Source organism: Scyliorhinus canicula, chromosome 12 (genome assembly GCF_902713615.1).
Source record: "Scyliorhinus canicula chromosome 12, sScyCan1.1, whole genome shotgun sequence".
Classification (NCBI taxonomy): domain Eukaryota; kingdom Metazoa; phylum Chordata; class Chondrichthyes; order Carcharhiniformes; family Scyliorhinidae; genus Scyliorhinus; species Scyliorhinus canicula.
The window spans coordinates 65417809-65444574 of NC_052157.1; the positions used below are offsets into that span (position 1 = coordinate 65417809).

The following is a 26766-nucleotide window of genomic DNA, read 5'->3' on the forward strand; positions in this document are numbered from 1 at the left end:
GCGCCCAACCTTCAAACCCTGCACATTAATTCCCAGGCTGCCGATAAGGCCCCCCCCGGTCTCCGATCCCCTTTCCCCCGACTGGGGCGGCCGCAGACTGAGTCCGCAGCCGCCACGCGAGCATCTCAACTGGCAATAGCAGGTTCATTCCACACCGTCGGGAACTCGGCCAGTTGGGGGCGGAGGATTGCTGAGCGGGCCGCTGGCAATGGTCCCCTGGTGGCACGGCGTACTCCCCGGAGACGCCGGTGTTCGGAGAATCGCTGAGCCAGTGCCGGGCCCGATTACGGCGTGAAACTGGATTCTCTGCCTCGGCGCCAGCCGCACTTTCAGAGTCGGGGTGTGGAGAATCAGCCCAGGATCTTATTGACTCCAATAAAATCACCTCTCATTCTTCTCAACTCCAATGGACCCAACCTGTCCAAACTTTCCTCAAAAGATAACCCCCCTTATCCCAGGAATAAACCCAGTGAGCCTTCTCTGAATAATGTCTGACACAATTACCTCTTAAATAGGGTGACCAAATCTGTGCACAATACTCCAGATCTGTTCTCACCAATGCCCTGTCCAACTGTTGAGACTCATCCCTATTTTTTTATTCCACCCCCCCCCCCATGCGATAAATACCAACATTCCATTTACCTTCCTAACCATTTGCTGCTCCGGCAGACTAACCTTTTGTGATTGATGTGCCTGGACACCCAGATCCCTCTGGACCTCAAGATTCTCCAATCCCGCTCCATTTAAATCATTTGCTGTGTTCCTCTACCTTTTTGCCACAGTCGACAAGTTCACACTTTCCCAACTCCATCTATATTTTGCCCACTCACTTCACGCATCCAAATCCCCTTGTAGACTCCATACGTCCTCTTCACAACATACTTTCCCACCTAACTTTGTGTCGTCAGCAAGTTTAGCAACAATACCTTCAGCCCCTTCATCCGAGTCATTGATATAAAGAGTAAATAGCTGAGGCCCCTGCATTGTTCCCTGTGATGCTCTGCTAGCTGCAGCTTGCAAGCCCCACAGTGACCCATTTATCACTACACTTGCTTCCTGCTAACTCAGCAATCTGCATTTCAATTCCACCTGATTGTGCTATCACATCCACCATTGAAGCTGCTTCCATCCCCACCCTGCCCCCCCGCCCCCCAATCTCCCCCCCACCCCCGGATCTTTCCTGATTCTCTTCAATCTGTGTCCCCTCTGGTTACCGAGCCTCCTGCCAAATGGAAACACTTTCAAAACCACATCTCCTGAATGCTTCGATTAAATCTACTCCTTAACCTTCTCTGCTCCAACGTGAACAATCCCAGCTTCACCAATGTCAATGGCTTAGATCCCATATAAAACACAAAAACACAGACGGCTGTGTGAGGCGGGTGGGGTGGATGAGAATGGGGCGTGGGTGTCCTTGTTTATTTCAACCACTTAAGAAAGTCTTGCAATCATTTTATTTTGAGATTCAACAGGACACGGGTCATACAGTGACAGATGATATCGCTGAGGAGTTTCATTCTCTACGATCACCGTGGCTATCAGGGTTCAGAGAGAAAATGCTGTAATCCTTTGGTTGCTTCAGGAATACTCACGAGGTGGCTCACAGGAGGAATGTCACACTGAATGCATTAGTTGATCGAACAGGATTCTAGTGTAGGTGTTAATGGCGGCAGTACTATTATTCATCACACCCCTGTCCAAAGGAAATTTAATAGCAGTTAGATAGATTCCAAAAGATGAAATGCAACACTGTTCCCCCACCTTCTCTGGGACCCCCTAAGGGACAAAATAAACACTCCCAGGACAGGAACAGCTCGGGGTTAGATACAGAGTAAAGCTCCCTCTACACTGTCCCCATCAAACACTCCCAGGACAGGTACAGCACAGGGTTAGATACAGAGTAAAGCTCCCTCTACACTGTCCCCATCAAACACTCCCAGGGCAGGTACAGCACAGGGTTAGATACAGAGTAAAGCTCCCTCTACACTGTCCCCATCAAACACTCCCAGGACAGGTACAGCACGGGGTTAGATACAGAGTAAAGCTCCCTCTACACTGTCCCCATCAAACACTCCCAGGACAGGTACAGCACGGGGTTAGATACAGAGTAAAGCTCCCTCTACACTGTCCCCATCAAACACTCCCAGGACAGGTAGAGCACAGGGTAGATACAGAGTAAAGCTCCCTCTACACTGTCCCCATCAAACACTCCCAGGACAGGTACGGTACAAGGTTAGATACAGAGTAAAGCTCCCTCTACACTGTCCCCATCAAACACTCCCAGGACAGGTAGAGCACGGGGTTAGATACAGAGTAAAGCTCCCTCTACACTGTCCCCATCAAACACTCCCAGGACAGGGACAGCACGGGGTTAGATACAGAGTAAAGCTCCCTCTACACTGTCCCCATCAAACACTCCCAGGACAGGTAGAGCACAGGGTTAGATACAGAGTAAAGCACCCTCTACACTGTCCCCATCAAACACTCCCAGGACAGGTACAGCACAGGGTTAGATACTAAGTAAAGCTCCCTCTACACTGTCCCCATGAAACACTCCCAGGACAGGGACAGCACGGGGTTAGATACAGAGTAAAGCTCCCTCTACACTGTCCCCATCAAACACTCCCAGGACAGGTACAGCACAGGGTTAGATACAGAGTAAAGCTCCCTCCACACCATCCCCAGGACACCCTACACTGCCTCGGAATATTTTAGCCACACTCTATGGTGATATACATCACTGTAGATACACAAGGGGTTAATGTAAATACACATAGGCTAGCTAGATACTAGAGGGAGCACCAGAGATTTGACACACAGACACTCAACCAATAGGTCAGTAAGATAGGACACGACCAATGGGCATTCACGATACACACAGAGGTGACACTACCACAGGGGGGCATTACACCAACCCATATATAAAGGACACACCACACATGATCTTCCTCTTTCCAGTGGAGACACTCAGTGAGTACAGACACAGGGTTGATTCAACATCACACCCACCATGTGGATTGTAGCAGACTGGTTCATCAGTCTGAGTAGCTATAGAAGGATTAACAGTGGAGGCGAATCAGAGTAGGAGAATTGTAAATAGTTTAATAAATGCGTAGAAGCCTCCACGTCTGGACCTTCCTTTGTCAGAGTGAACATCAAGGAAGCGGCTTATGCTACGCCAAGAGCATAACAAGACACCCTCATGAGGGCAGACTCGACCTCGGTTAACATTGGATCTGTAAGGGGCAGCTCCTGACAATTGTACTTGGGAACTGGACTCTGCTGTCCATCACTCGAACATTACTGAATGCTCCATCCACTTCCGCTCAACCTAATATATTTCTGTTTTTGGATGGGAACAGTTTGAATGTGAATCCTCATGCCAGCTTCCTCTGCACTTACTTGAGGAACTGTGCGGTTGATGAGGAGGCAGCAGTCTCATACCAGTTGGTGATCTTCGTGGAGACAGAATTCCAGTATTCCTGTAGGGTGTCTGTAAATCCCACCTCCGCAGACTGATCCTTCAACACACCGTCACCCGTCGATACTGAACAACACAAAACAAAGCATGAGAGACATTCGTGGGACAAAAGTAATGATAGCTGGCAAGGAGAAACCAGAGGGGTGGGTCGAGGAGATGGAGTGAGGGAGTGACGGGCCAAGAGAGGGATTGAGGGAGTGAGGGGCCAGGCAAGTGGGTGAGAGGCCAAGATAGGGAGTGAGGGATCTGGAGAGGGACTGAGGGGGTGAGGAGCCAGGATAGGGATTGAGGGAATGTTGGGCAAGGAGTGGGAGTGAGGTGGTGAGGGGATGTTGGGCCAGGAGAGGGAGTTGAGGGGATGAGGAGCCAGGGTATGGTGAGGGGCCAGGAGAGGAAGTGGGGAGACAGGAGAGGAGTTGGGTGGGGGGGGGGGGGGGGGGGGGGGGGGGGGAGCAGGAGAGGGACTGAGGGGTGAAGAGCCAGGAGAGTTTTACAAAGAGTCCACACCAAGTTGGTCAAAACAAAAACTTACTTTATTTTACAATTACTATGTATACAGTTCCTGTACTTCCCTATTGGGCCTCCTCTAGTCAGTGACTTACTGTCCCACCCTGTTTATACAATGCAATTATTGTTAAGCGTCCCCTGCCTCCTTATCGGGGAGCTGGTATTCTGCAAGTCCCATGGGGTAGTTAATCACCCCTACCCCATAAGACCTGTGCGGATTGCAACATCCCTCCCCCTAAAGTCCAATGAATCATCCGAAGACTATGGCGAAGGAGGGTGCTGGATCCTTTGGCTGTCTGACTAGGCGTGGTACACCTGAGGTGCTGGATCGGACAGCGTGTACCAGGAAGGTGAATGCTGCTTCCAACATGAACAACGTGACGGCTGCAAATCCCGAGGCTGTGGATCCGAGGGTTCCCCAGAGGAGACCCCCTGCATCTCCATCTCCGAGTCTAAGTCGACGACCTCAGTCATCTCGGCGTCTTGACTCCTTGGGGTTCTGCTGCAGCCTGATCAGGCAGCAGATGCGCTTGTACTTTTTTAGTAAGTTTCCGAAGGCGAGGAATTATCCGAAGAAGTGGTCGCCTGGACTAAATACGGTCAAGGTTCTATCACATAGTATGACCCCGGTTTGCACCTGGTAAGAAACCAGCCCTGTCAGGAGGAGGGTAACGCCACAGATCCACTGGGTGTCGTCGGCAAAGTTTTGAACAAACACGGGGTCACCTGGTACAAAGTGCCTGGAAGGTCAGGGATGAGAGGGACAATGCCCTTGCTGCTCCTGGCTGTGGCGGCACTTTTGCACCTGTCATGTGAGAGTACCTTTAAGAAATGGGTGTTTATAAATGGATATGTATATAAATATATGTAGTGAGAGTACCTTTAAGAAATGGGTGTTTATTACTGCTGTGATGTCAGAGAGTGGGTGGAGCTGGGTTGTCTTTCAGCTTTTTACTTTAGTTTTAGGCTGTTTACTGCAGGGTGTGTTTTAGTTTCGTTTTCAGAGCTGGATAGCTGCAGTCACAGCCAGAAGGTGTATGAATCTCTCACTGTAATCTAAAGACTGTAAATCGATCCTTTGGTGATTTAAAACTAATAACAGTAGTGACTTTAACCTGATGTGCTTTTGGTAAAAGGTGTTTTAAGTCTTATGGATGTTAAAAGGAAAGCTTAAAGGATTACTTAGTGTTGTGTTCTTTGGGGGTTGTATTTGAATTAATGGTTGCAAATGCTCACTGTATGTTTTAAAAAGATTAACTTGAGTCCTTAGAATAAACATTGTTTTGCTTTAAAAAAAACTTTTCGATTTCTGCTGTACCATACCTGTCGAGTGAGCCGTGTGCTCCCCATACCACAATCTAGTAAAAGTTGTGGGTCAGGTGAACTCCATGATACACTTTGGGGTTCTCTAATTCCTGGCCCATATCACACCTGTATCTGGATAAATCATACTAGGGTGGGTATAAGTCCTCGGCCCATCGGTAGTTCCGTGGGGGCTACCCCGTCACTGAAAAATGAAAAATGAAAATCGTTTATTGTCACGAGTATGCTTCAATGAAGTTACTGTGAAAAGCCCCTAGTCGCCACATTCCGGCGCCTGTCCGGGGAGGCTGGTACGGGAATCGAACCGTGCTCCTGGCCTGCTTTAAAAGCCAGCGATTTAACCCAGTGAGCAAAACCAGCCCTGAGACCACACTGCGTGTGGAGGGGTCCTGTAGCTAAACAAGAACGAACCAGCCTCGTGTCCATCAATCCTGAAAGTAACTTCTTGAGGTCCCGTTTAAATGTTTGGACCGTGCATTCCGCTGAACCATTAGAAGCCGGGTAGTATCGGCCGGTACGAACGTGCCGCACCCCATTTGCCTTTAAAAACTGGGAGAACTCCTCACTCGTGAAAGGAGTGCCATTATCAGTGAGAACTTTGCGTGTGTGCAAAACGATAAATGCAGCTTCTCAATAGTCGCCTGGGACATGCTTCTCACCACCTTGTGCACTTTGAGCCACTTCAAATAAAATGAAATGAAAATCGCTTATTGTCACAAGTAGGCTTCAAATGAAGTTACTGTGAAAAGCCCCAAGTCGCCACATTCCGGCGCCTGTTCGGGGAGGCTGGTACCGGAATGGGCGGCAGTCATGAGGAACACGGATCCCTGAAGCAGACCGGCAAAGTCGGCATGCAACTACGGCTGGCCTAGCCATTCCCAACAATGCAGGGGCGCGGCCGGAGGGAGCTTCTGATGCTCTTGGCAAACGGAGCAATGCTGGGCCATCGTCTCCATGTCGTGTCGAGGCCTGGCCATCATTCATAACTGCGTGCCAGCATTTTCACCTTTGACATGCCTGGATGACCGTTGTGGAGGTCCTTTTAAATCAACTCCTGCCCTCTGTACGGGATGATTATGCGTCCCCTACAGCAGGATACCATCCTCCACACTGAACTCAGACAACTTGGAGGAAAATGCCCTGAACTTGTCTGGGAGCTGTTGATGCTGTCCACCTTATAGGGCCACATGCCGAACCTTTGATAGGATTGGTTCCGCCTGGGTCCACTCACGCATCCGTAACGCCGTGACAGGTAAAGAGTCCATGAAACTCAGAGTCCCGACGACCTCCCCCATCCTGGGGGTCGATAAGGATCTAGTTGACAAAGGCAACTGGCTCAGTGCGATGGCATTTGGAATTTGTGTCCCTGATCTATGTTCAAAAGAATATTCGCAGGCAACTGGTAAGAAGGCCGAGCACTGGGTTCACGTGGGAACAATGGGCGGAATTGTCTTATAATCCTTGAAAATCCCAAGGAAAGGCTTATGATCCGTAACGATAGTGAAGTGGTGTCTGGACACATATTGATGAACACTTTTCACTACGAAGACCACCGCCAGACCTTCCTTCTCGATCTGCGCATACTCCCTCTCCGCTGTGGCCAACATACAGGAGGGGAAGGCGATTGGCTGTTCCCTTCCATTCTCTATCCAATGGGACAGCATGGCCCCAATTCCATAGGGGAAAGCATTGCATGAGATGAGCAAGGATTTAGTGGGATCATAAAGGGTCAGCAACCCGGAAGACGAAAACTGCTTTTTCACTTGCAGAAAGGCTGTTTCCTGCGGGTGGCCCCAGACCCATATGTGATCTTTCTTCAGGAGAAGGTGTCAGGGAGTCAATATGGTTGCAAGGTTCGAGAGAAACTTCCAGTAATAGTTAACAAGGCCTAGGAAAGATAGAAGTTCCAAGCCGTCCGCTGGAGTGGGTGCTGGCTGAATGGCAGGCGCCTCACGGTAGCATGGTGGTTAGCATCAATGCTTCACAGCTCCAGGGTCCCAGGTTCGATTCCCGGCTGGGTCACTGTCTGTGTGGAGTCTGCTCGTCCTCCCCGTGTGTGCGTGGGTTTCCTCCGGGTGCTCCGGTTTCCTCCCACAGTCCAAAGATGTGCGGGTTAGGTGGATTGGCCATGCTAAATTGCCCGTAGTGTAAGGTTAATGGGGGGATTGTTGGGTTATGGGATTTAAGTAGGGTGATCATTGTTCGGCACAACATTGAGGGCCGAAGGGCCTGTTCTGTGCTGTACTGTTCTATGTTCTATGTTCTCCGCGACGGGGCGCAAACTTTCACGGTCCACCCACTGGCCGAGGTGGACCATGTCCCTCACATGAAATATGCACTTTCTTCATCATAAGCAGACACTAGCATCAGGGAACCGCTTTAACACAGCCTCCAAGTTGCCCAAGTGCTCTTAGTGCACAGTAGGGCTAGCACGGTTGCTTCACAGTGCCAGGGTTCCAAGTTCGATTCCCGGCTTGGGTCAATGACTGTACGGAGTCTGCATGTTCTCCCTGTGTCTGCGCGGGTTTCCTCCAGGTGTTCCGGTTTCCTCCCACAAGTCCCAAAAGACGTGCTCTTAGGTAATTTGGGCAGTCTGAATTCTGCCTCAGTGTACCCGAACAGGCACCAGAATGTGGCAACTAGGGGCTTTTCACAGTAACTTCATTGCAGTGTTAATGTAAGCCTACTTGTGACAATAATAAAGATTATTACTATTATTAACCAGAGGTGTCCGTGACAAGCACCCAGCTAAATAAACAGTCATTAGGGGGCAGCACGGTAGCATGGTGGTTAGCATAAATGCTTCACAGCACCAGGGTCCCAGGTTCGATTCCCGGCTGGGTCACTGTCTGTGTGGAGTCTGCACATCCTCCCCGTGTGTGCGTGGGTTTCCTCCGGGTACTCCGGTTTCCTCCCACAGTCCAAAGATGTGCAGGTTAGGTGGATTGGGCACGCTAAATTGCCCGTAGTGTCCAAAATAAGTAAGGGGAGGTTGTTGGGTTACGGGTATAGGGTGGATACGTGGGTTTGAGTAGGGTGATCATTGCTCGGCACAACATCGAGGGCCGAAGGGCCTGTTCTGTGCTGTACTGTTCTATGTTCTATGTGGCAGCCTTTCAGGATGTTGCATTATGCTCTGGAAAATGGCACAGGCGGAGGAGGCTCTGACGGATTGCTGCATATACTTGGACAAGCCCCTGTTCGTATGGATGGTAACATATTTGCGGGAAGCAGGACCACCCTGAGCTGCAAACAGGTGTGTCTCATATTGAGCCTTGAGAACGAATTCCCACCCATAGGTTTTGTATAGAGATCCTCTATGTGGGGCAGGAGTTAGCGGTCCAACTGGGAAACCGCATGTACCGCCAATTTGTGATCCCAGCATAAATGAACCATTTTGGCCGGCTTCATTACAGGTACTACCTGCACTGCCCAACCAGCGAACAGGACGGGCTTGGAGATACCCAAGGACTTTAAACCTTTTCCGCAAGGCATAGGGAACCGGGTGTGCCTGGAAATACTGTGCTGGGGCTTCCGGGTTGACACCGGAACCCATTTGGAGGATTTTCTGCCAGTGCAGCTGTAGATGGTGCAACCAGTCACGGCCCAACACGATGGGCTAATGGCCCTTTACCACAATGGGTGGGAGGCACAAAGATGAATGCCCATACACTACCGGGGTAGTATCTGCGATATCTGACGGTTCTCCCACGTAGGTAGCCAGACTGTCCTGGGGAGCCGTCAAATCCTAGGTCGGAATCCTCACTTTAATGCAGCCAAACAGTATCTGTCTGACCATGGAGACCACCTCACTAGTGTCCAATTCCATATTGAGCAGGTGCCCATTCACCCACACTGTAACTTTAATTGGGACCACTCGGGAGGGGTTTCCATGTAGTTCAACTGCATGCAGTCATCGTCCTCATATGGCTCACCCAGACAGAAAGTACGAGCCCTGGGATAGAGTCTGCCTCTATTGGGGCGTCTGGACTCCTGGTTCCCCTGTGGCCAGCATTCACACTGGGGTCGCCCTGGCTCCCCGTCTACGGGCTCCGGGGCAGTCTCCTATCCAGAAGGCTCTTCCTTTGGCCACTGGGTTGGGCCTTTACGCTGTTCATTCCAGGGCAAGGCGGCGGTTTGGGGAGGGCCCCTTTACAGGAGGGGGCATGCTCTCGGGGGGGGGGGGGGGGGTTCACCTCCATCTGTACGTCCTGAACCCGTCTCTCTGTGCTTTCTTGAGAAAGTGTCATTTGGATGGCCTGTTGCAAGGTCAGGAAGGCTTGGCCAGCAGTTTCTTCTGAGAGGCTGCATTGTCATTGCGGCAAACCGAGCAGACACGTAGCATGTCAGACAGGGCAGTGCCGTATTCACAGAATTCTGCTATTTTGCATAATCTTGACAAAAACCTGTTGACAGATTGACCCGGGGTCCTTTCAGTGATATTAACCACACCATTGTACTGTCACAGATGGGGTTAGGTTCAAATGTTGCCCCACTAAAGCCACACGCTCATCAAACGTTTTAGTGTCGGAGGCCACTGGGTATGTAAGGATCTGTAGCGCTCCAAACATATGCGTGTCACAGGTAGTTAGCAAGATGGCTACCTGGCGGTCGGTCGTTCCCTGCGATATTATCGGGCCCGGACAAAGTAACGCATCCTCTGTGCGTACTGATTCCAATCTTCCAAACTGGTATCAAACATGTCCAACCGTCCAAAAAGAGGCGTAATGAAAGAAAATATCCAACCTGTATCCAAGAGGTATGGGCAGCTGGCTCAGCAGCATCGATGTCCATCCAGTTTTTATCCTCATCGCCAGTTTTATAAGGGCAACGAAGAGCCCACACCGAGTAGGTCGAAACAGAAACTTACTTTATTTTACAATTACTATTATTTACAGCTGCAGTTGCTCCCTGCTGGGTTCTCGCTAATCTTTGCCTTACTGGCTGATTCTGTGTACACAAAGCCAAATATTGCTAAATGTCCCCTGTACCCGTATCGGGGGAGTCTGTATTATGCAAGATCCACGCGCCTACCCCATAAGACCCCTTGCAAGTTATAACAGAGAGGGAGTGAGGGAGTGAGGGCCCAGGATAGGGAGTGAGGGGGTCAGGAGCGGGAGTAAGGGAATGATGGGTCAGGATTAGGGGTGAGGGTTATGGGCAAGGAAAGGAAGTGAGGGAGTGCGAGGCCAGGAGAGGGTGCAATGGGGTAGAGTAATGAGTGGGAGTGAGGGGGTGGAGTATGGGGAGGAGGTTGAGGGTAAGGAGTAGGGGTGAGGGGGAGGGGGAAAAGAGAGGGTGAGTGAGGGTGATGAGAGGGGGAATGGTGGGGTGAGGAGGGGAGGAATGGGGTGAGGAGAGGGGAAGGGCTGGTGTGAGGGGAGGGTGAGGAGTGAGGTCAGTGTGGTTAGGAGAGGGGCAGGGGTGAGGAGCGAGGGGGAGCCGTGGTCAGGAGCAGAAGTGAGGGGTAGTCAGGAGAGGGGGAGGAAAGAGATGAGGGGCTGAGGGGTAGGGTGAGGGGGTGGGGTGAGAAGAGGGGTGAGAGGGAGTGGGTGAGGAGCAGAGATGAGGGGCTGAGGGGTGGGGTGAGGGGGTGGGGTGAGGAGCAGAGATGAGGGGCTGAGGGGTGGGGTGAGGGGGTGGTGTGTGAAGGTAATGCATTGGCGTACCTACAACTCAGAGACAACAGCGATTGAAGAAGGCAGCTCACTACAACCTTCTCGTGATGTGGAGATGCCGGCGTTGGACTGGGGTGAGCACAGTAAGAAGTCTTACAACAGCAGGTTAAAGTTCAACAGGTTTGTTTCAAACACTAGCTTTCGGAGCACTGCTCCTTCCTCAGGTGAATCAGGTCGTGTTTGAAACAAACCTGTTGGACTTTAACCTGGTGTTGTAAGACTTCTCAAGGGACAAGTACGGATTGGCAACCAATGTTGGACTCGCCACAGACACACACATTCTCAGAACGAATATAAAATTAATCTTACCACAGCAGGAAAGTGTGAAGAGGACAACCGGAAGTGTGACGACATTCAGCATCATCATGTTCCTCATTGAGCTGCTGCGATTATCAATACCTTCACGGTGACTGGACTGGATCACACTGCTCTGAAACACTCTGCCAGACAGATAAATAACAATTCCCTCTGATACAAACTGCTGGACCATTATTTCAGGCACAGACTGCCTTAATTTTGGGATGATTTGTACCTCAAATCTCCATCTCTGTTTCCCAACTCACACTAACTCCTGATCACATGTTCCTCGGTGACCAACAATGGATCCCAGTTCGACAACACCTCGATTTTCAAATTATCACCTGCTTTTCAAATCTCTCGTTGCCACGGCACCCCTCCCAAAATATGCCATTAGAACTCTCCCTTATCTCTGTAACCTTCTCCAGCCCCTACACCCTCCCTATTTGATACAAGACAAATGAAGCGTGTTACCAGATCATGCACTATTAGTTACTGACCCTCCGAAAGTGCAGCTCTCCCTCAGTACTGACCCTCTGACAGTGCAGCACTCCCTCAGTACTGACCCTCTGACAGTGCAGCGCTCCCTCAGTACTGACCCTCTGACAGTGCAGCACTCCCTCAGTACTGACCCTCTGACAGTGCAGCGCTCCCTCAGTACTGACCCTCTGACAGTGCGGCGCTCCAGCAGTACTGACCCTCTGACAATGCAGCACTACCTCAGTACTGACCCTCTGACAGTGCAGCACCCCCTCAGTACTGACCCTCTGACAGTGCAGCAGTCCCTCAGTACTGACCCTCTGACAGTGCAGCACTCCCTCAGTACTGACCCTCTGACAATGCAGCTCTCCCTCAGTACTGACCCTCTGACAGTGCAGCACTCCCTCAGTACTGACCCTCTGACAGTGCAACACTCCCTCAGTACTGACCCTCTGACAGTGCAGCACTCCCTCAGTATTGACCCTCTGACATTGCAGCTCTCCCTCAGTACTGACCCTCTGACAGTGCAGCACCCCCTCAGTACTGACCCTCTGACAGTGCAGCAGTCCCTCAGTACTGACCCTCTGACAGTGCAGCACTCCCTCAGTACTGACCCTCTGACAGTGCAGTACTCCCTCAGTACTGACTCTCTGACAGTGCAGCACTCCCTCAGTACTGACCCTCTGACAGTGCAACACTCCCTCAGTACTGACCCTCTGACAGTGCAGCACTCCCTCAGTACTGACCCTCTGACAGTGCAGCACTCCCTCAGTACTGACCCTCTGACAGTGCAGCACACCCTCAGTACTGACCCTCTGACAGTGCAGCACTCCCTCAGTACTGACCCTCTGACTGTGCGGCACTCCCTCAGTACTGACCCTCTGACTGTGCGGCACTCCCTCAGTACTGACCCTCTGACAGTGAGGCGCTACCTCAGTACTGACCCTCTGACAGTGCAGCGCTCCCTCAGTACTGACCCTCTGACAGTGCGGCACTCCCTCAGTACTGACCCTCTGACTGTGTAGCACTGAGGCAAAATATTCCAGAGAGTTTCCCTCTTGCAGGATAATTGTTGTGGAATGGGGAAAACATTAAACACGCCATAGTCCCAGGGTTGGGATGAATGAGATACCGAAGCAGACATTGAGTACCATAACGTCATAGTCAGACAGAAGCCTAAAAGCCTCGTAATAGATGTAGTTATTTTAGTAATTCTGTCACCACAGTTGGGGGCTTTTTGATTGATTGGATCCTTGTGGATTGGGTTGGATTTTTGTCTTTTGAGGGAATTGAGTGATGAGAAACAATGGCAGACCAATGGGGATGTAGCAAGTCTGTGACTATGTGAATGGGCTGAATGGCCTCCTCCCGTTGCCACTCCCCTTAATGATCCTCTCCAGCTCTGTTTGCCGATTGTGTGATCTCGGAGTGTGTGAACCCACACAATGCAAGAATGGGCCACCAGGGGGCTCTGAATGTCTGCCTCACTGCTGGAGCTTGTCGGGATCTCGATTGTTCAGCCAGTGTCAGGGGAGTGGGTGGGGGGCTTCGATGGGACAGTTAGGGGATTATAGAGGGATGGGCTTCGATGTGGTGGGGGAGACAGAGATTAAGAGAGACAGAGTTGTGAAGAGAGAGACAGCGGCAGAGAGAGTGGCAGAGATAAGCAGAAGTATAGTAGAAAGAGAGACAGTGAGATGGAGGAAGGGAGACCGAGAGAGAGAAAAAGACACAGAGAGACAGAGAGAGATAGACAGAGACAGCGAGAGTGTCAGAAACTGAGACAGAGTCAGTGAGATGAGAGAGAGGTGCGGACAGGCAGAGAGATGGACAGAGACAGATAAAAAGTGACAGAGAGAGGGACAGAGCAACAGAGATGCAGAGAAATTGATTAACACAGACAGTTTGAGGAAGTGTGTCAGAGAAAGAAACATAATGAAATGTGGAGCGAGGGGTGAGACGGTGAAAGGGGAAGAGACAGCAAGAGAGAGAAAAAGAAAGAGGCAGAGGGAGTGAGAGAGATTGCGGGAGATATGCAGGGGGCTGGATTCAGTGATCCTGAGGCTAAGCGTTGAAGCCGTCGCGTTTCCCGACGGTGTCAACATGGTTCAGGATCAGCAATTCTGGCCCCTTGCAGGAGGCCACGGCACTGGGGTGATCCACGCTGCTCCAGCTGCCGATCCTGGCTTCAACTGGGCACCGCGGGATCCGCGCATGCGCAGTGGCACCGGTGCCAACGCGTGCACACGCAGTGGCTCCCTTCTCCGCGCCAGCCCCGACGCAACATGGATGGCGCAGGGCTACAGGGGCCGGCGTGGAAGAAAGAAGGCCGCTAGCCTGAGAGGCCGGTCTCCTGATCGGTGGGCCCCGATCTTGGACCAGGACACAACGGAGGCCCCCCCACCGGATCGACCCCCCCCCCCCCCCCCCCCTCCCCCTGGACCCTACCACGCCGAGGTCCTGCCGGCTGAGAGCAGGTGTTCACGGCGCCGGCGGGACTTGGGATTTTTGCGACGGCTGCTCGGTCCCTGACCGGCGCCGCGCTGACCATGCCGGCGCCAATGGCGCCGATTCTCCAAGCTGCGGAGAATCGCCGGGCCGGGGAATCCCCGGCGTCGGGGCGGGATGGCACGATGCTCGCCGGTCGCGGGGATTCCCCGGCCAGGCCCCGGGCTGAGAGACTCCCGCCCAGGGGGAGAGGCAGAGGGAGAGACTGGTAGAGAGAGTGAGAGAGTTCAGGGGAGAGTGAGAGAGAGAGGGAGAGTGAGACGGAGGGAGAGACATAGAGAGGGAGACAGTGAGAAACTAGAGAGATAGTGAATGATAGAGTGACACAGAGAGACAGAGACAGGCACAAAGAGGTGGACACAGGGAGAGTGAGAGGGACAGCTCAACAGATAGAGACAGAAAGAGAGACAGACAGAAAGTGGGAGACAGAGAATGAGACAAAGAGAGACAGACACAGAGAGAGAGAAACAAACAGAGAGAGAGTGACAGAAACAAAGAGAGAGTGAGAGACAGAGTGAGAGTGACAGAAGAAGAGAAAGATTGTACACAGATGTGTGGAAGAGATTCACCCAGAAATGATATGGGGAACTCCCAAGATTTATGAGAGTTAAAAGCTTTTAGGTTGAGTAGGAGAAATTGGGACATGGGGGAAAGAAAATGTTGTGGAAGCAACTTTATAATATACGAAAGAAACATCTGACAGCTTTACTCACCAAACCTTCAGGGTCGAAATTAGCCAGATCTTGCTGCTGACTGTTAAATATTACATTGTCAATCTGCCCTTTGACAAGGTGACCAATACTGGTGGAAACTGCTTCTCACACGCAACACTGGATGGTCAGCTCTGTTGACTGACAGATTCCCCCGCCTCAAGATTTCTCTGACAATAAATCAATAGCATGGCGTAAATAATCCCTACATAGTTTACCCTGGGTTCAAGGACACTCGCAGGGTGACCAACTTTGGCAGAGAATGCACTCAGGAATTGCGTCTGTACAAGTGTGTGAAGTGGGTGTTCCCTACCATAGCGGGAAGCAGTGCATTTGGAGGTGGGGTAGGCATTGCAAGAGCACGCTCAAAATTCTGAAGTCCAAAATGCACATCAAATGGTTGCCCAGCAGCAGCCTGGGCATCAGATGGATGACAGGAAAGTCGAGCACACTTTAGTTACCCTGAACTCCCTGTTTACAGAGGCCTAACTTTTTGTAATTGCCTGTGTAAATTGTCAAGGGGAGTACAAATACTCACAGAGGCCTAACTCTCTGAAAAAGCCTATGTAAATTGTCAAGCAGAGTACAAATACTCACAGAGGCCTAACTTTCTGAAAAAGCCTATGTAAATTGTCAAGCAGAGTACAAATACTCACAGAGGCCTAACTCTCTGAAAAAGCCTATGTAAATTGTCAAGCAGTTTACAAATACTCACAGAGGCCTAACTCTCTGAAAAAGCCTATGTAAATTTTCAAGCATAGTACAAATACTCACAGACACTGAGCTTTCTATATGGTTTTGTTAAGCATATCTTCACATGCACACTGTTTTTCTTTTTGGGGAAGAGGGAAAGGATTATCGACGCTGATGGTCAGCCTGTTGAACCACGTTATAAGTGCATTTCTGTACTGGTAAACAAGTCCCAGTATTGGAGTGAACCCAGAGCTTCTGCTTCAAAGGTAGGAATGCTACGCATGTGCCACAAGACTTCCTAAAGCATTGCAGAACCTTAAAATTGGAGCCTGGCCATACAGGGATGATTTCAGAAAGCACTTCTTCACTCAAAGTGGAGTGGAAATCTGATATTATAACCCTGAAATTTCCAAAATAATGTCGAAGCTGGGAGTGGTCAATAGAAATTTTCAAGAATGGATTCATATACTTTTCTTGGATAAATGTTAAGAAGAATTACAAGATGAATAAAGATAAGGGGAGGGATTCTCCGACCCCCCCCTGGCCGGGTCGGAGAATCGGCTGGGGGCGGCGTGAATCCCGCCCCCGCCGGCTGCCGAATTCTCCGGCGCCGGGGATTTGGCGGGGGCGTGAATCATGCCGCGCAGTCAGCGGCCGCTAGCAGCGGCCCCTCTAGCGATTCTCCGGCCCGTGATGCGCCGAGTGGCCGCCCGTTTTCGGCAAGTGCTTCCGGCGTAAATTACGACAGGTACTTACCGGCGGGATCTGGCTCTGGGGTTAGGTACATTTTGGCGCAGCCATTTGGGCACAGCCGTTTTGGCGCCGGCTGTTTTGGCGCCGGCTGATTTGGCGCCGGACGTTTTGGCGCCGGACGAAATAACATTTCTTTATTTGTAAATTAGCCTCAGTTGAGTTGGCTGCTGGTGCGGATCCGCTGTCACAAGTGTTTCGTTCTATCACCATCTTTTAATATATTTTTTAACTAAACCAATTTGCATACCCATATGATGGCTGAGGAAGTATCAACGAAACGTGGTAAAGAAAATTTTGTTCATAACGGATTCCTTTACGTCTTTGACAAAACAAGCAAAGGTGACAGTGAAGTGAAATTTTGGCGTTGTGAGCAAAAAAACCGGTGCAAAGCACATCTCCATACTAAAGCTGCAAACGTGGTGAGGCAGCTGAACAGCCATTCGCATGATGCTTCTGCTGCACAAGTAGAGGTTGCACTCGTGAAAACTAAAATAATAAAGAGAGCACAGGAAACCCTTGAGGCACCAACTGTAGTTGTTAATGAATGTTTGACAGACATATCCCAAGCTAGTCTACCAGCCATTCCTTTTTTTGTAATAAAATTTAGATTACCCAATTATTTTTTCCAATTAAGGGGCAATTTAACGTGGCCAATCCACCTAACCGGCACATTTTTGGGTTGTGGGGGCGAAACCCACACAGACACGGGGAGAATGTGCAAACTCCACACGGACAGTGACCCAGAGCCGGGATCGAACCTGGGACCTCAGCGCCGTGAGGCGGTTGTGCTAACCACTAGGCCACCGTGCTGCCCTTACCAGCCATTCCTAATATATCTGCTTTGAATCTTGCAACAATTTACTTGCAACAATTTACTAGCCACAAAAACGAAAAAAAATTCTGTCGTCTGCGCCCAAACGGCCGCGCCAAATTGGCTGCGCCCAATTGTCCCATACCGTGGCTCTGCAGGCGGTCCTCCGGGGTCCTCGGGGGGGGGGGCGCGGGAGATCTGGCCCCGGGAGGTGCCCCCACTGTGGCCTGGCCTGCGATCGGGGCCCACCGATCCGCGGGCAGGCCTGTGCCGTGGGGGCACTCTATTCCTCCGTGTCGGCGGCTGTGGTCCTCCGCGATGGCCGATGCGGAGATGAACCCTGCCTGTGCATGCGCTGGGATGACGCCAGCACACGCAGGCGCTCCTGCGCATGCGCCAACTCGTGCCGGCTGGTGGAGGCCTTTTGGCGCCGGTTGGCATGGCACCAAACCCCTTCCACGCCAGCCGGCACAGCGCAAACCACTCCGGCGCCGGCCTAGCTCCTGAAGGTGCAGAGGATTCCGCACCTTTGCCTGCCCCGCCGATTCCCGCAGATCTCGCCCAAGATTCAGGATAGTGTTCAGCTCAGTGAATACCACTCTCACTTCAGAAGGAGTAGGTCGTTTGTTCAAATAAACACTCCAAAGACTAGAGCCCGTAATCAAAGCTGACTGTCCTAGTTTCAGTATTGAGGGAGCACTGCACTGTCGGAGGGTCAGTACTGAGGGAGTGCTGCACTGTCAGAGGGTCAGTACTGAGGGAGTGCTGCACTGTCAAACGATCACTACTGAGGGAGTGCGGCACTGTTGGAGGGTCAATATTGAGGGAGTGCTGCAGACAGAAGGTCAGTACTACGGGAGTGCTTCACTGTCAGAGGGTCAGTACTGAGGGGGTGCTGCACTGTCAGAGGGTCAGTAATGAGGGAGCACTGCACTGTCAGAGGGTCAGTACTGAGGGAGTGCTGCACTGTCAAAAGGTCAGTACTGAGGGAGCACTGCAATGTCAAAGGGTCAGTACTGAGGGAGTGCTGCACTGTCAGAGGTTCAGTACTGAGGGAGTGCTGCACTGTCAGAGGGTCAGTACTGAGGGAGAGCTGCACTGTCAGAGGGTCAGTACTGCGGGAGTGCTGCACTGTCAGAGAGTCAGTACTGAGGGAGTGCTGCACTGTCAGAGGGTCAGTACTGAGGGAGTGCTGCACTGTCAGCATGTCAGTACTGAGGGATGCTGCACTGTCAGAGGGTCAGTACTGAGGGAGCACGGCACTGTCAGAGGGTCAGTACTGAGGGAGTGCTGCACTGTCAAAGGGTCAGTACTGAGGGAGCGCTGCACTGTCAGAGGGTCAGTACTGAGGGAGTGCAGCACTGTCAGAGGGTCAGTACTGATGGAATGCTGCACTGTCAGAGGGTCAGTACTGAGGGAGTGCTGCACTGTCAGAGGGTCAGTACTGAGGGAGTGTTGCACTGTCAGAGGGTCAGTACTGAGGGAGTGCTGCACTGTCAGAGGGATAGTACTGAGGGAGTGCTGCACTGTCAGAGGGACAGTGCTGAGGGTGTGCTGCACTGTCTGAGGGTCAGTACTGAGGGAGTGCTGCACTGTCAGAGGGTCAGTACTGAGGGAGTGCTGCACTGTCAAACGATCACTACTGAGGGAGTGCGGCACTGTTGGAGGGTCAATATTGAGGGAGTGCTGCAGACAGAAGGTCAGTACTACGGGAGTGCTTCACTGTCAGAGGGTCAGTACTGAGGGGGTGCTGCACTGTCAGAGGGTCAGTAATGAGGGAGCACTGCACTGTCAGAGGGTCAGTACTGAGGGAGTGCTGCACTGTCAGAAGGTCAGTACTGAGGGAGCACTGCAATGTCAAAGGGTCAGTACTGAGGGAGTGCTGCACTGTCAGAGGTTCAGTACTGAGGGAGTGCTGCACTGTCAGAGGGTCAGTACTGAGGGAGAGCTGCACTGTCAGAGGGTCAGTACTGCGGGAGTGCTGCACTGTCAGAGAGTCAGTACTGAGGGAGTGCTGCACTGTCAGAGGGTCAGTACTGAGGGAGTGCTGCACTGTCAGCATGTCAGTACTGAGGGATGCTGCACTGTCAGAGGGTCAGTACTGAGGGAGCACGGCACTGTCAGAGGGTCAGTACTGAGGGAGTGCTGCACTGTCAAAGGGTCAGTACTGAGGGAGCGCTGCACTGTCAGAGGGTCAGTACTGATGGAATGCTGCACTGTCAGAGGGTCAGTACTGAGGGAGTGCTGCACTGTCAGAGGGTCAGTACTGAGGGAGTGTTGCACTGTCAGAGGGTCAGTACTGAGGGGGTGCTGCACTGTCAGAGGGTCAGTAATGAGGGAGCACTGCACTGTCAGAGGGTCAGTACTGAGGGAGTGCTGCACTGTCAGAAGGTCAGTACTGAGGGAGCACTGCAATGTCAAAGGGTCAGTACTGAGGGAGTGCTGCACTGTCAGAGGTTCAGTACTGAGGGAGTGCTGCACTGTCAGAGGGTCAGTACTGAGGGAGAGCTGCACTGTCAGAGGGTCAGTACTGCGGGAGTGCTGCACTGTCAGAGAGTCAGTACTGAGGGAGTGCTGCACTGTCAGAGGGTCAGTACTGAGGGAGTGCTGCACTGTCAGCATGTCAGTACTGAGGGATGCTGCACTGTCAGAGGGTCAGTACTGAGGGAGCACGGCACTGTCAGAGGGTCAGTACTGAGGGAGTGCTGCACTGTCAAAGGGTCAGTACTGAGGGAGCGCTGCACTGTCAGAGGGTCAGTACTGAGGGAGTGCAGCACTGTCAGAGGGTCAGTACTGAGTGAGTGCTGCACTGTCAGAGGGACAGTACTGATGGAATGCTGCACTGTCAGAGGGTCAGTACTGAGGGAGTGCTGCACTGTCAGAGGGTCAGTACTGAGGGAGTGTTGCACTGTCAGAGGGTCAGTACTGAGGGAGTGCTGCACTGTCAGAGGGATAGTACTGAGGGAGTGCTGCACTGTCAGAGGGTCAGTGCTGAGGGTGTGCTGCACTGTCTGAGGGTCAGTACTGAGGGAGTGCTGCACTGTCAGAGGGACAGTGCTGAGGGAGCGCTGCACTGTCTGAGGGTTTAGTCGATGGTCAGCTCTCAGTTCTGCACCTAAAGCACAAGAAATGTTGAAAAATAATATTTGTCCTTGTGTGCAATTTAATTTAATTGATCCATCATCAGCGGCCTTGCCTTCAGCTGCCTTGGCCTGGAAACTGCTTCTAAACTCACCAGCTCTCTCTTTCTGTCTCTCCACCTCTCTTACCATCTCTCTCTTGCTCCTCCATTAACACACTCAATGAAACAACCTCTTTGTCTGAGCTCCCGAGGGAGCTCACATGTCTACTCTAATATCTCCCGATGTGGCTGGGAGTTAAATCCTGTTCTACACACCTCCGGTGAATCACCCGGGGACGGCGTTAATAAAAATACATGTTGTGAAGCTGGAACAGAGTTGGCCTTTTGTAGAAGAGGTTCATGTGATCAACATTTGACTAAACCTCCAGTGGAACGTTTCCCATCCTTTCCAAAGGGCAGCAGCAATTTCAGCCTGGTTAATGAGTGACCCACTCTCAATGTCACAGTGAGATGCAAAAACAGATAGAGGGAATGTTATCAGTAGTGGGATGTTATTGAGAGGGCCCAGCAGGAAGGTGTATTGACGGGTTAACCATGTCCTCCTGTAGAGCTGTTGCCGCAACCCCCCCCCCCCCCCCCCCCCCCGCCCCACCCCCAGGCCACCCAGTGTTTACAGTTCTCCAGGCTGGTGAGTTTCAGTAAAACACCCTCTGGAATGTAGAGAATTACAGCGAGGTTTACAAAAGAGGAACTGGCCATTCAGCCACTCCACTCTTTGTTGGTGTGCCTGCTCCACAGAAGGATCCTCCCACATCTCCCTCCCCACTGCCGCGGCCCCTGCCTTCAGCTCACCCCCATCACCATCTCTGTACATTCCTCTCTTTCTCATGTGTTTCTTCAGCATCCCACTTTAATATTGATGCACTATCAATTACCACAAGGACGAGAGTAGTGGAACAATCAAGGCTCTTTTGAGCAAAGATGTTGTGCCTCCTGTAGCTGCTACCAGAATGGCTGCAGCACCGGCGAGCACACACATTTATACGCCGCCTACTGGGCGGAGCCAGCAGGCAGGGGTTTACCCATGTACCTCTAGTATACATGTCTTACTGTAATATATATAATACTGCCAGTGGTGACTACCACATTCACCCCCTGTTAAAAAAGAGTCTGGCGGGGGTGGTGGAAAAAAAGACTTACAAGTTCAGTCTGACGGGGGCTTGACCCTCCTCTGTGATCGCCTCAGTCCCGGTGGTGATGTGGGCACTGACTTGGTCACCTGTGACTCCGAGAGCGTGTTGTCCTCGTCTTCGTCAACCCTGAGTGGAACCAGTGGGAGGACGGATCCTCCTGGGGTGGGGGCTGCGGTGAGGTTCGCTGGGGGGAGGGTGAGTGGAACAGGGGTGAATGAGGCAACTGGGGAGGGAGGGGGGGAGCGGTCTCAGGTCGGGGGCCGTGGGTGGGGATCCAGCGTGTTCCAGGTCCCGGAGGGAGACTGTGTCCTGGTGTCCGTCAGGATGCGCTACGTAGGCGTACTGCGGGTTCGCGTGCAGGAGGTGGACCCTTTTGACCAAAGGGTCCGACTTATGGGTCCGCACGTGCTTGCGAAGGAGGACGGGTCCAGGAACTGTCAGCCATGTTGGGAGCGAGATCCCAGAGGTGGACTTCCTGGGGAAGGCAAAGAGACGTTCGTGAGGAGTTTCGTTAGTCGCGGTGCAGAGGAGCGATTGGATGGAGTGGAACGCGTTTGGGAGGACCTCCTGTCAGTAGGAGACCAGAGATTTTTAGACCGTAGGGCCAGGAGGACGGCCTTCCAGACCGTCCTCCCTCTCCACCTGTCAATTTCCCCAGGGATTGTAGCTGGTCGTCCTGCCCAAGGCGATGTCCTTGCTGAGCGGGAACTGATGCAGCTCATCGCTCATAAAAGAGGATCCCCGATCGCTGTGGAAGTAGGTGGGGAAACTCAACAGGGTGAAGATACTGTACTTTACTGACCGTGGCAGAAGTCATATCGGGGCACGGGATGGCGAAAGGGAACCGGGAGTACTCATCAGTCACGTTCAGAAAGTACGTGTTGCGGTCAGTGGACGGGAGGGGCCCTTTGAAGTCCATGCTGATGCACTCAAAAAGGGTGGGAGGCCTTCTCCAGGTGCGCTCGGTCTGGCCGGTAGAAGTACGCCTTGCACTCTGCGCAGAGCTGGCAGTCTCTGGTGACAGCGCTGACCTCCTCAATGGAGTAAGGCAGTTTGCGGGCCTTGATGAAATGGAAGAACCGGATGGCCCCCAGGGGGTGAATGTGGTAGTCACCACTAGCAATAATATATGTATTACGGTAAGACACGTATACCAGAGGTAGAAGGGTAAATCCCTGTCTGCTGGCTCTGCCCAGTAGGCAGCGTATAAATGTGTGTGCTCGCCGGTGCTGCAGCCATTCTGGTTCCAGCTACGGGAGGCACAATAACTTTGCTCAATAAATTGATCCGCTATCAATTACCACATAGACGAGAGTAGTGGAATAATCGAGGCTTTATTGAGCAAAGGTGTTCTGCCTCCTGTAGTTGGAACCAGAATGGCTGCAGCACCGGCGAGCACGCACATTTATACACCGCCTACTGGGCGGAGCCAGCAGGCAGGGATTTACCCATGGTATCTCAGCATCACAGAATCCCACCCCCTGTTCTCCCAATATTATGGTAAAATTATTTCTCTGAAACTCTGAATTTAGATTTAATAGTGACTGACTGTGAATATATGTGAGCACTGAGGGAGCACTTTATTGTTGGAATGTCACGACTAAGGAATTGCTGCACTGTCAGAGGGTCAGTACTGAGGGAGTGCTGCACTGTCAGTGGGTCAGGACTGAGGGAGTGCTGCACTGTCAGAGGGTCAATACTGAGGGAGTGCTGCACTGTCAGAGGGTCAATACTGAGGGAGTGCTGCACTGTCAGAGGGTCAGTACTGAGGGAGTGCTGCAATGTCAGAGGGTCAGTACTGAGGGAGTGCTGCAATGCCAAAGGCTCAATACTGAGGGAGTGCTGCAATGTCAGAGGGTCAATACTGAGGGAGTGCTGCACTGTCAGAGGGTCAGTACTGAGGGAGTGTTGCACCGTCAGAGGGCCAGTACTGAGGGAGTGCTGCACTGTCAGAGGGTCAGTACTGAGGGAGTGCTGCACTGTCAGAGGGTCAGTGCTGAGGGGAAACTGCACTGTCAGAAGGTCAGTACTGAGGGAGTGCTGCACTGTCAGAGCGTCAGTACTGAGGGAGTGCTGCACTGTCTGTGGGTCAGTACTGAGGGAGTGCTGCACTGTCAGAGGGTCAGTACTGAGGGAGTGCTGCACTGTCAGAGCGTCAGTACTGAGGGAGTGCTGCACTGTCTGTGGGTCAGTACTGAGGGAGTGCTGCACTGTCTGTGGGTCAGTACTGAGGGAGTGCTGCACTGTCAGTGGGTCAGTACTGAGGGAGTGCTGCACTGTCAGAGGGTCAGTACTGAGGGAGTGCTGCATTGTTAGATGGTCAGTACTGAGGGAGTGCTGCACTGTCAGAGCGTCAGTACTGAGGGAGTGCTGCACTGTCTGTGGGTCAGTACTGAGGGAGTGCTGCACTGTCAGAGGGTCAGTACTGAGGAAGTGCTGCACTGTCAGACGGGCAGTACTGAGGGAGTGCTGCACTGTCAGAGGGTCAGTACTGAGGGAGTGCTGCACTGTCAGAGGGTCAGTACTGAGGGAACGCTGATCTGTCAGACGGGCAGTGCGGAGGGAGTGCTGCACTGTCAGAGGGTCAGTACTGAGGGAGTGCTGCACTGTCAGAAGGTCAGTACTGAGGGAGAACTGCACAGTGCGTGTCTGCCTGTATTACTGGGCTGATGTGTGTGGAGTGGGACTCTAACCCAGTTAGAATCGGCCGGCATGGGTTGTGAAGAATGGCCGGTTGGTAAAAATGGGTCCCCGGCAAAAAAGTTTGAAAAGCACTGCCTTGCACATTCCTAATCCTGCACTGTCCCAGACTGAAACAATCTAACTTGCTCATCCCAAAGCAGACTTTGTACGTCTGCTTTTTGATGTTAAAAGTTAATTAAAGATCTGAGTTGTAATGGGACTGACAATGAGCAAATCAAAGTGAGAAGGTGGAATGTTTTTTTAATTCTCAGGGTTTCTCTGAACTGTCTCGTCTGTTTATAATTAACAAGTTCCACCACATTCTCAGCAAACAGTCGCTGCTTTGTTTGGGGTCATTCGGTATCTATGTCTGTATCTCTCGCTTTACAAAATTACAAAGTATTGACAATGCTGAATCAGGCCATTTAGCCCCTGTGCTCCGTGCTGGTGTTTCTGCCTCCACACCAGCCTCCTCCTGACCCCCATCCCCATCTGACCCCCCAAACCATCCCCTTCAATTCCTCCTTCTCTCATGTGTTTATCTGGCTTCCCCCTTAATTACATCGATACGTCTCACTCCAACCATTCTCTTTGGGAGCAAGTCCCACATTCTCCTCAACCTCTGTGGGAGCGAATCCCACATTCTCCCCACTCCCTGTGGGAGCGGGTCCCACATTCTCCCCACTCCCTGTGGGAGTGGGTCCCACATTCTCCCCACTCCCTGTGGGAATGAGTCCCACACATTCTCCCCACTCCCTGTGGGAGTGGATCCCACATTCTCCCCACTCCCTGTGAGAGCGGGTCCCACATTCTCCCCACTCCCTGTGGGAGTGGGTCCCACATTCTCCCCACTCCCTGTGGGAATGAGTCCCACACATTCTCCCCACTCCCTGTGGGAGTGGGTCCCACATTCTCCCCACTCCCTGTGGGAATGAGTCCCACATTCTCCCCACTCCCTGTGGGAGTGGGTCCCACATTCTCCCCACTTCCTACGGGAGCGAGTCCAACATTCTCCCCACTCCCTGTGGGAGTGGGTCCCACATTCTCCCCACTCCCTGTGGGAGCGGGTCCCACATTCTCCCCACTCCCTGCGGGAGCGAGTCCCACATTCTCTCCATTCCCTGTGGGAGTGTGGTAGTCACCACTGTTGTATTATATTGTATACACTGCACTGCATACGAGGGTATTACAGTAAGGCCCGTGTACTGCAGGTACGGGGGTAGATCCCTGCCTGCTGGCTCCGCCCAGTAGGCGGAGTATAAATGTGTGTGCTCCCCGTACAGCAGCCATTTCGGCAGCAGCTGTGGGAGGCCACACACCTCTGTGTAATAAAGCTTCGATTATACTCTACTCTTGTCTCGTCATAATTGATAGTGCATCAATTTATTACACAGAGATTTTAAAACCATGGATCTCCGCATCAAGCCTGATCGCCTGCAGCTGCACCCTGAAGCAGACAACGCCAAGTCGGCCTTCGCACATTGGCTAGCTTGCTTTGAAGCCTACATCGGATCTGCGACAGAACCACCCTCAGAGGCACAGAAGCTCCAGATCCTCTACACGCGGCTGAGCTCGGACATCTTCCCCCCCCATCCGGGACACGCCATACGCTGAGGCCATGGTGCTACTGAAGGAGAACTACACGCAGCAGAACAACAAGATCTACGCCAGGCACCTCCTCTCCATGCGGCATCAACTCCCCGGTGAGTCTGTGGTGGATTCCTGGCGTGTCCCCCAAATCCTAGTGAGAGATTGCGATTGCCAGGCCGAATCGCCCTCTGAACATTCGGACCTGCTACTTAGAGACACGTTCGTTACGGGCGTAGAGTCGGCCTACATCCGGCAACGACTCTTAGAAGGGGCTACCCTCGACCTTGCGGCGACCAACCAAGAAACTAACGCTCTCATGATCGCCTCACGCAATATACAGCCGTATGCCCCCGACCGCGTGGCCCACCCCTCCTGGCCATCGTGGACCCCCCCCAGCGAACGCACTACCATGCATCCCATCAGCGACCGCCCCCAGCCAACCCAGGCCTGAGCCGCGTGGCAACCAAACAACCCCGGGGGACCCAAGGGCTACTTCTGCGGACAGTCAAAGAACCCCCGATGACGCTGCCCGGCACGGAGCGCGCTCTGCAAGGCCAGTGGTAAGAAAGGACATTTTGCTGCTGTGTACCAGGCCTGCTCGGTCACCACCATTGCCCCAGCACCCCCCATGTGCGACCCCGGGCGCCGGCATCTTCCTCCCCGCAGACCACGTGCGGCCCGTGGGCGCCGCCATCTTGCTCGCCTCACACGCGCGGCCCATGGGCGCCGCCATCTTGGCCACCTCAGGACACGTGCAGCCCGTGGGCGCCGCCACGTTTCCCGCCACAGGACACGTGCAGCCCGTGGGCGCCGCCACGTTTCCCGCCACAGGACACGTGCAGCCTGTGGGCGCCGCCACGTTTCCCGCCACAGGACACATGCAGCCCGTGGGCGCCGCCACGTTTCCCGCCACAGGACACGTGCAGCCCGTGGGCGCCGCCATCTTCCCCGCCTCAGGATCCCTGCTCGTCGGACACC

General features: G+C 52.6%; 1 protein-coding gene across 1 annotated transcript; it reads right to left on the reverse strand.

Annotated features, from left to right (window-relative positions):
- Positions 1–1436: 1436 nt before the first annotated feature.
- Positions 1437–15163, reverse strand: LOC119975166 (apolipoprotein C-II-like). The gene is made up of 4 exons (XM_038814754.1): positions 14988–15163; positions 11299–11429; positions 3403–3547; positions 1437–1693 (listed from the first exon to the last, which is right to left on the reverse strand). Exons 2-4 carry the CDS (start codon positions 11363–11365, stop codon positions 1615–1617), a joined length of 291 nt encoding a protein of 96 aa, XP_038670682.1. The 5' UTR covers positions 11366–11429; positions 14988–15163; the 3' UTR covers positions 1437–1614.
- Between the last annotated feature and the right edge of the window lie 11603 nt (positions 15164–26766).

What these genes read in the sequence shown, in the direction of transcription:
- LOC119975166 (XM_038814754.1), bottom strand. Translation starts at nt 11,365, where the DNA reads ATGAGGAACATGATGATGCTGAATGTCGTCACACTTCCGGTTGTCCTC. An exon ending in CTTCACACTTTCCTGCTGTG is followed by an intron (nt 3,548 to 11,298) that starts GTAAGATTAATT and finishes TGTGTTGTTCAG; the next exon opens with TATCGACGGGTGACGGTGTG. An exon ending in TCAACCGCACAGTTCCTCAA is followed by an intron (nt 1,694 to 3,402) that starts GTAAGTGCAGAG and finishes TCCTTTGGACAG; the next exon opens with GGGTGTGATGAATAATAGTA.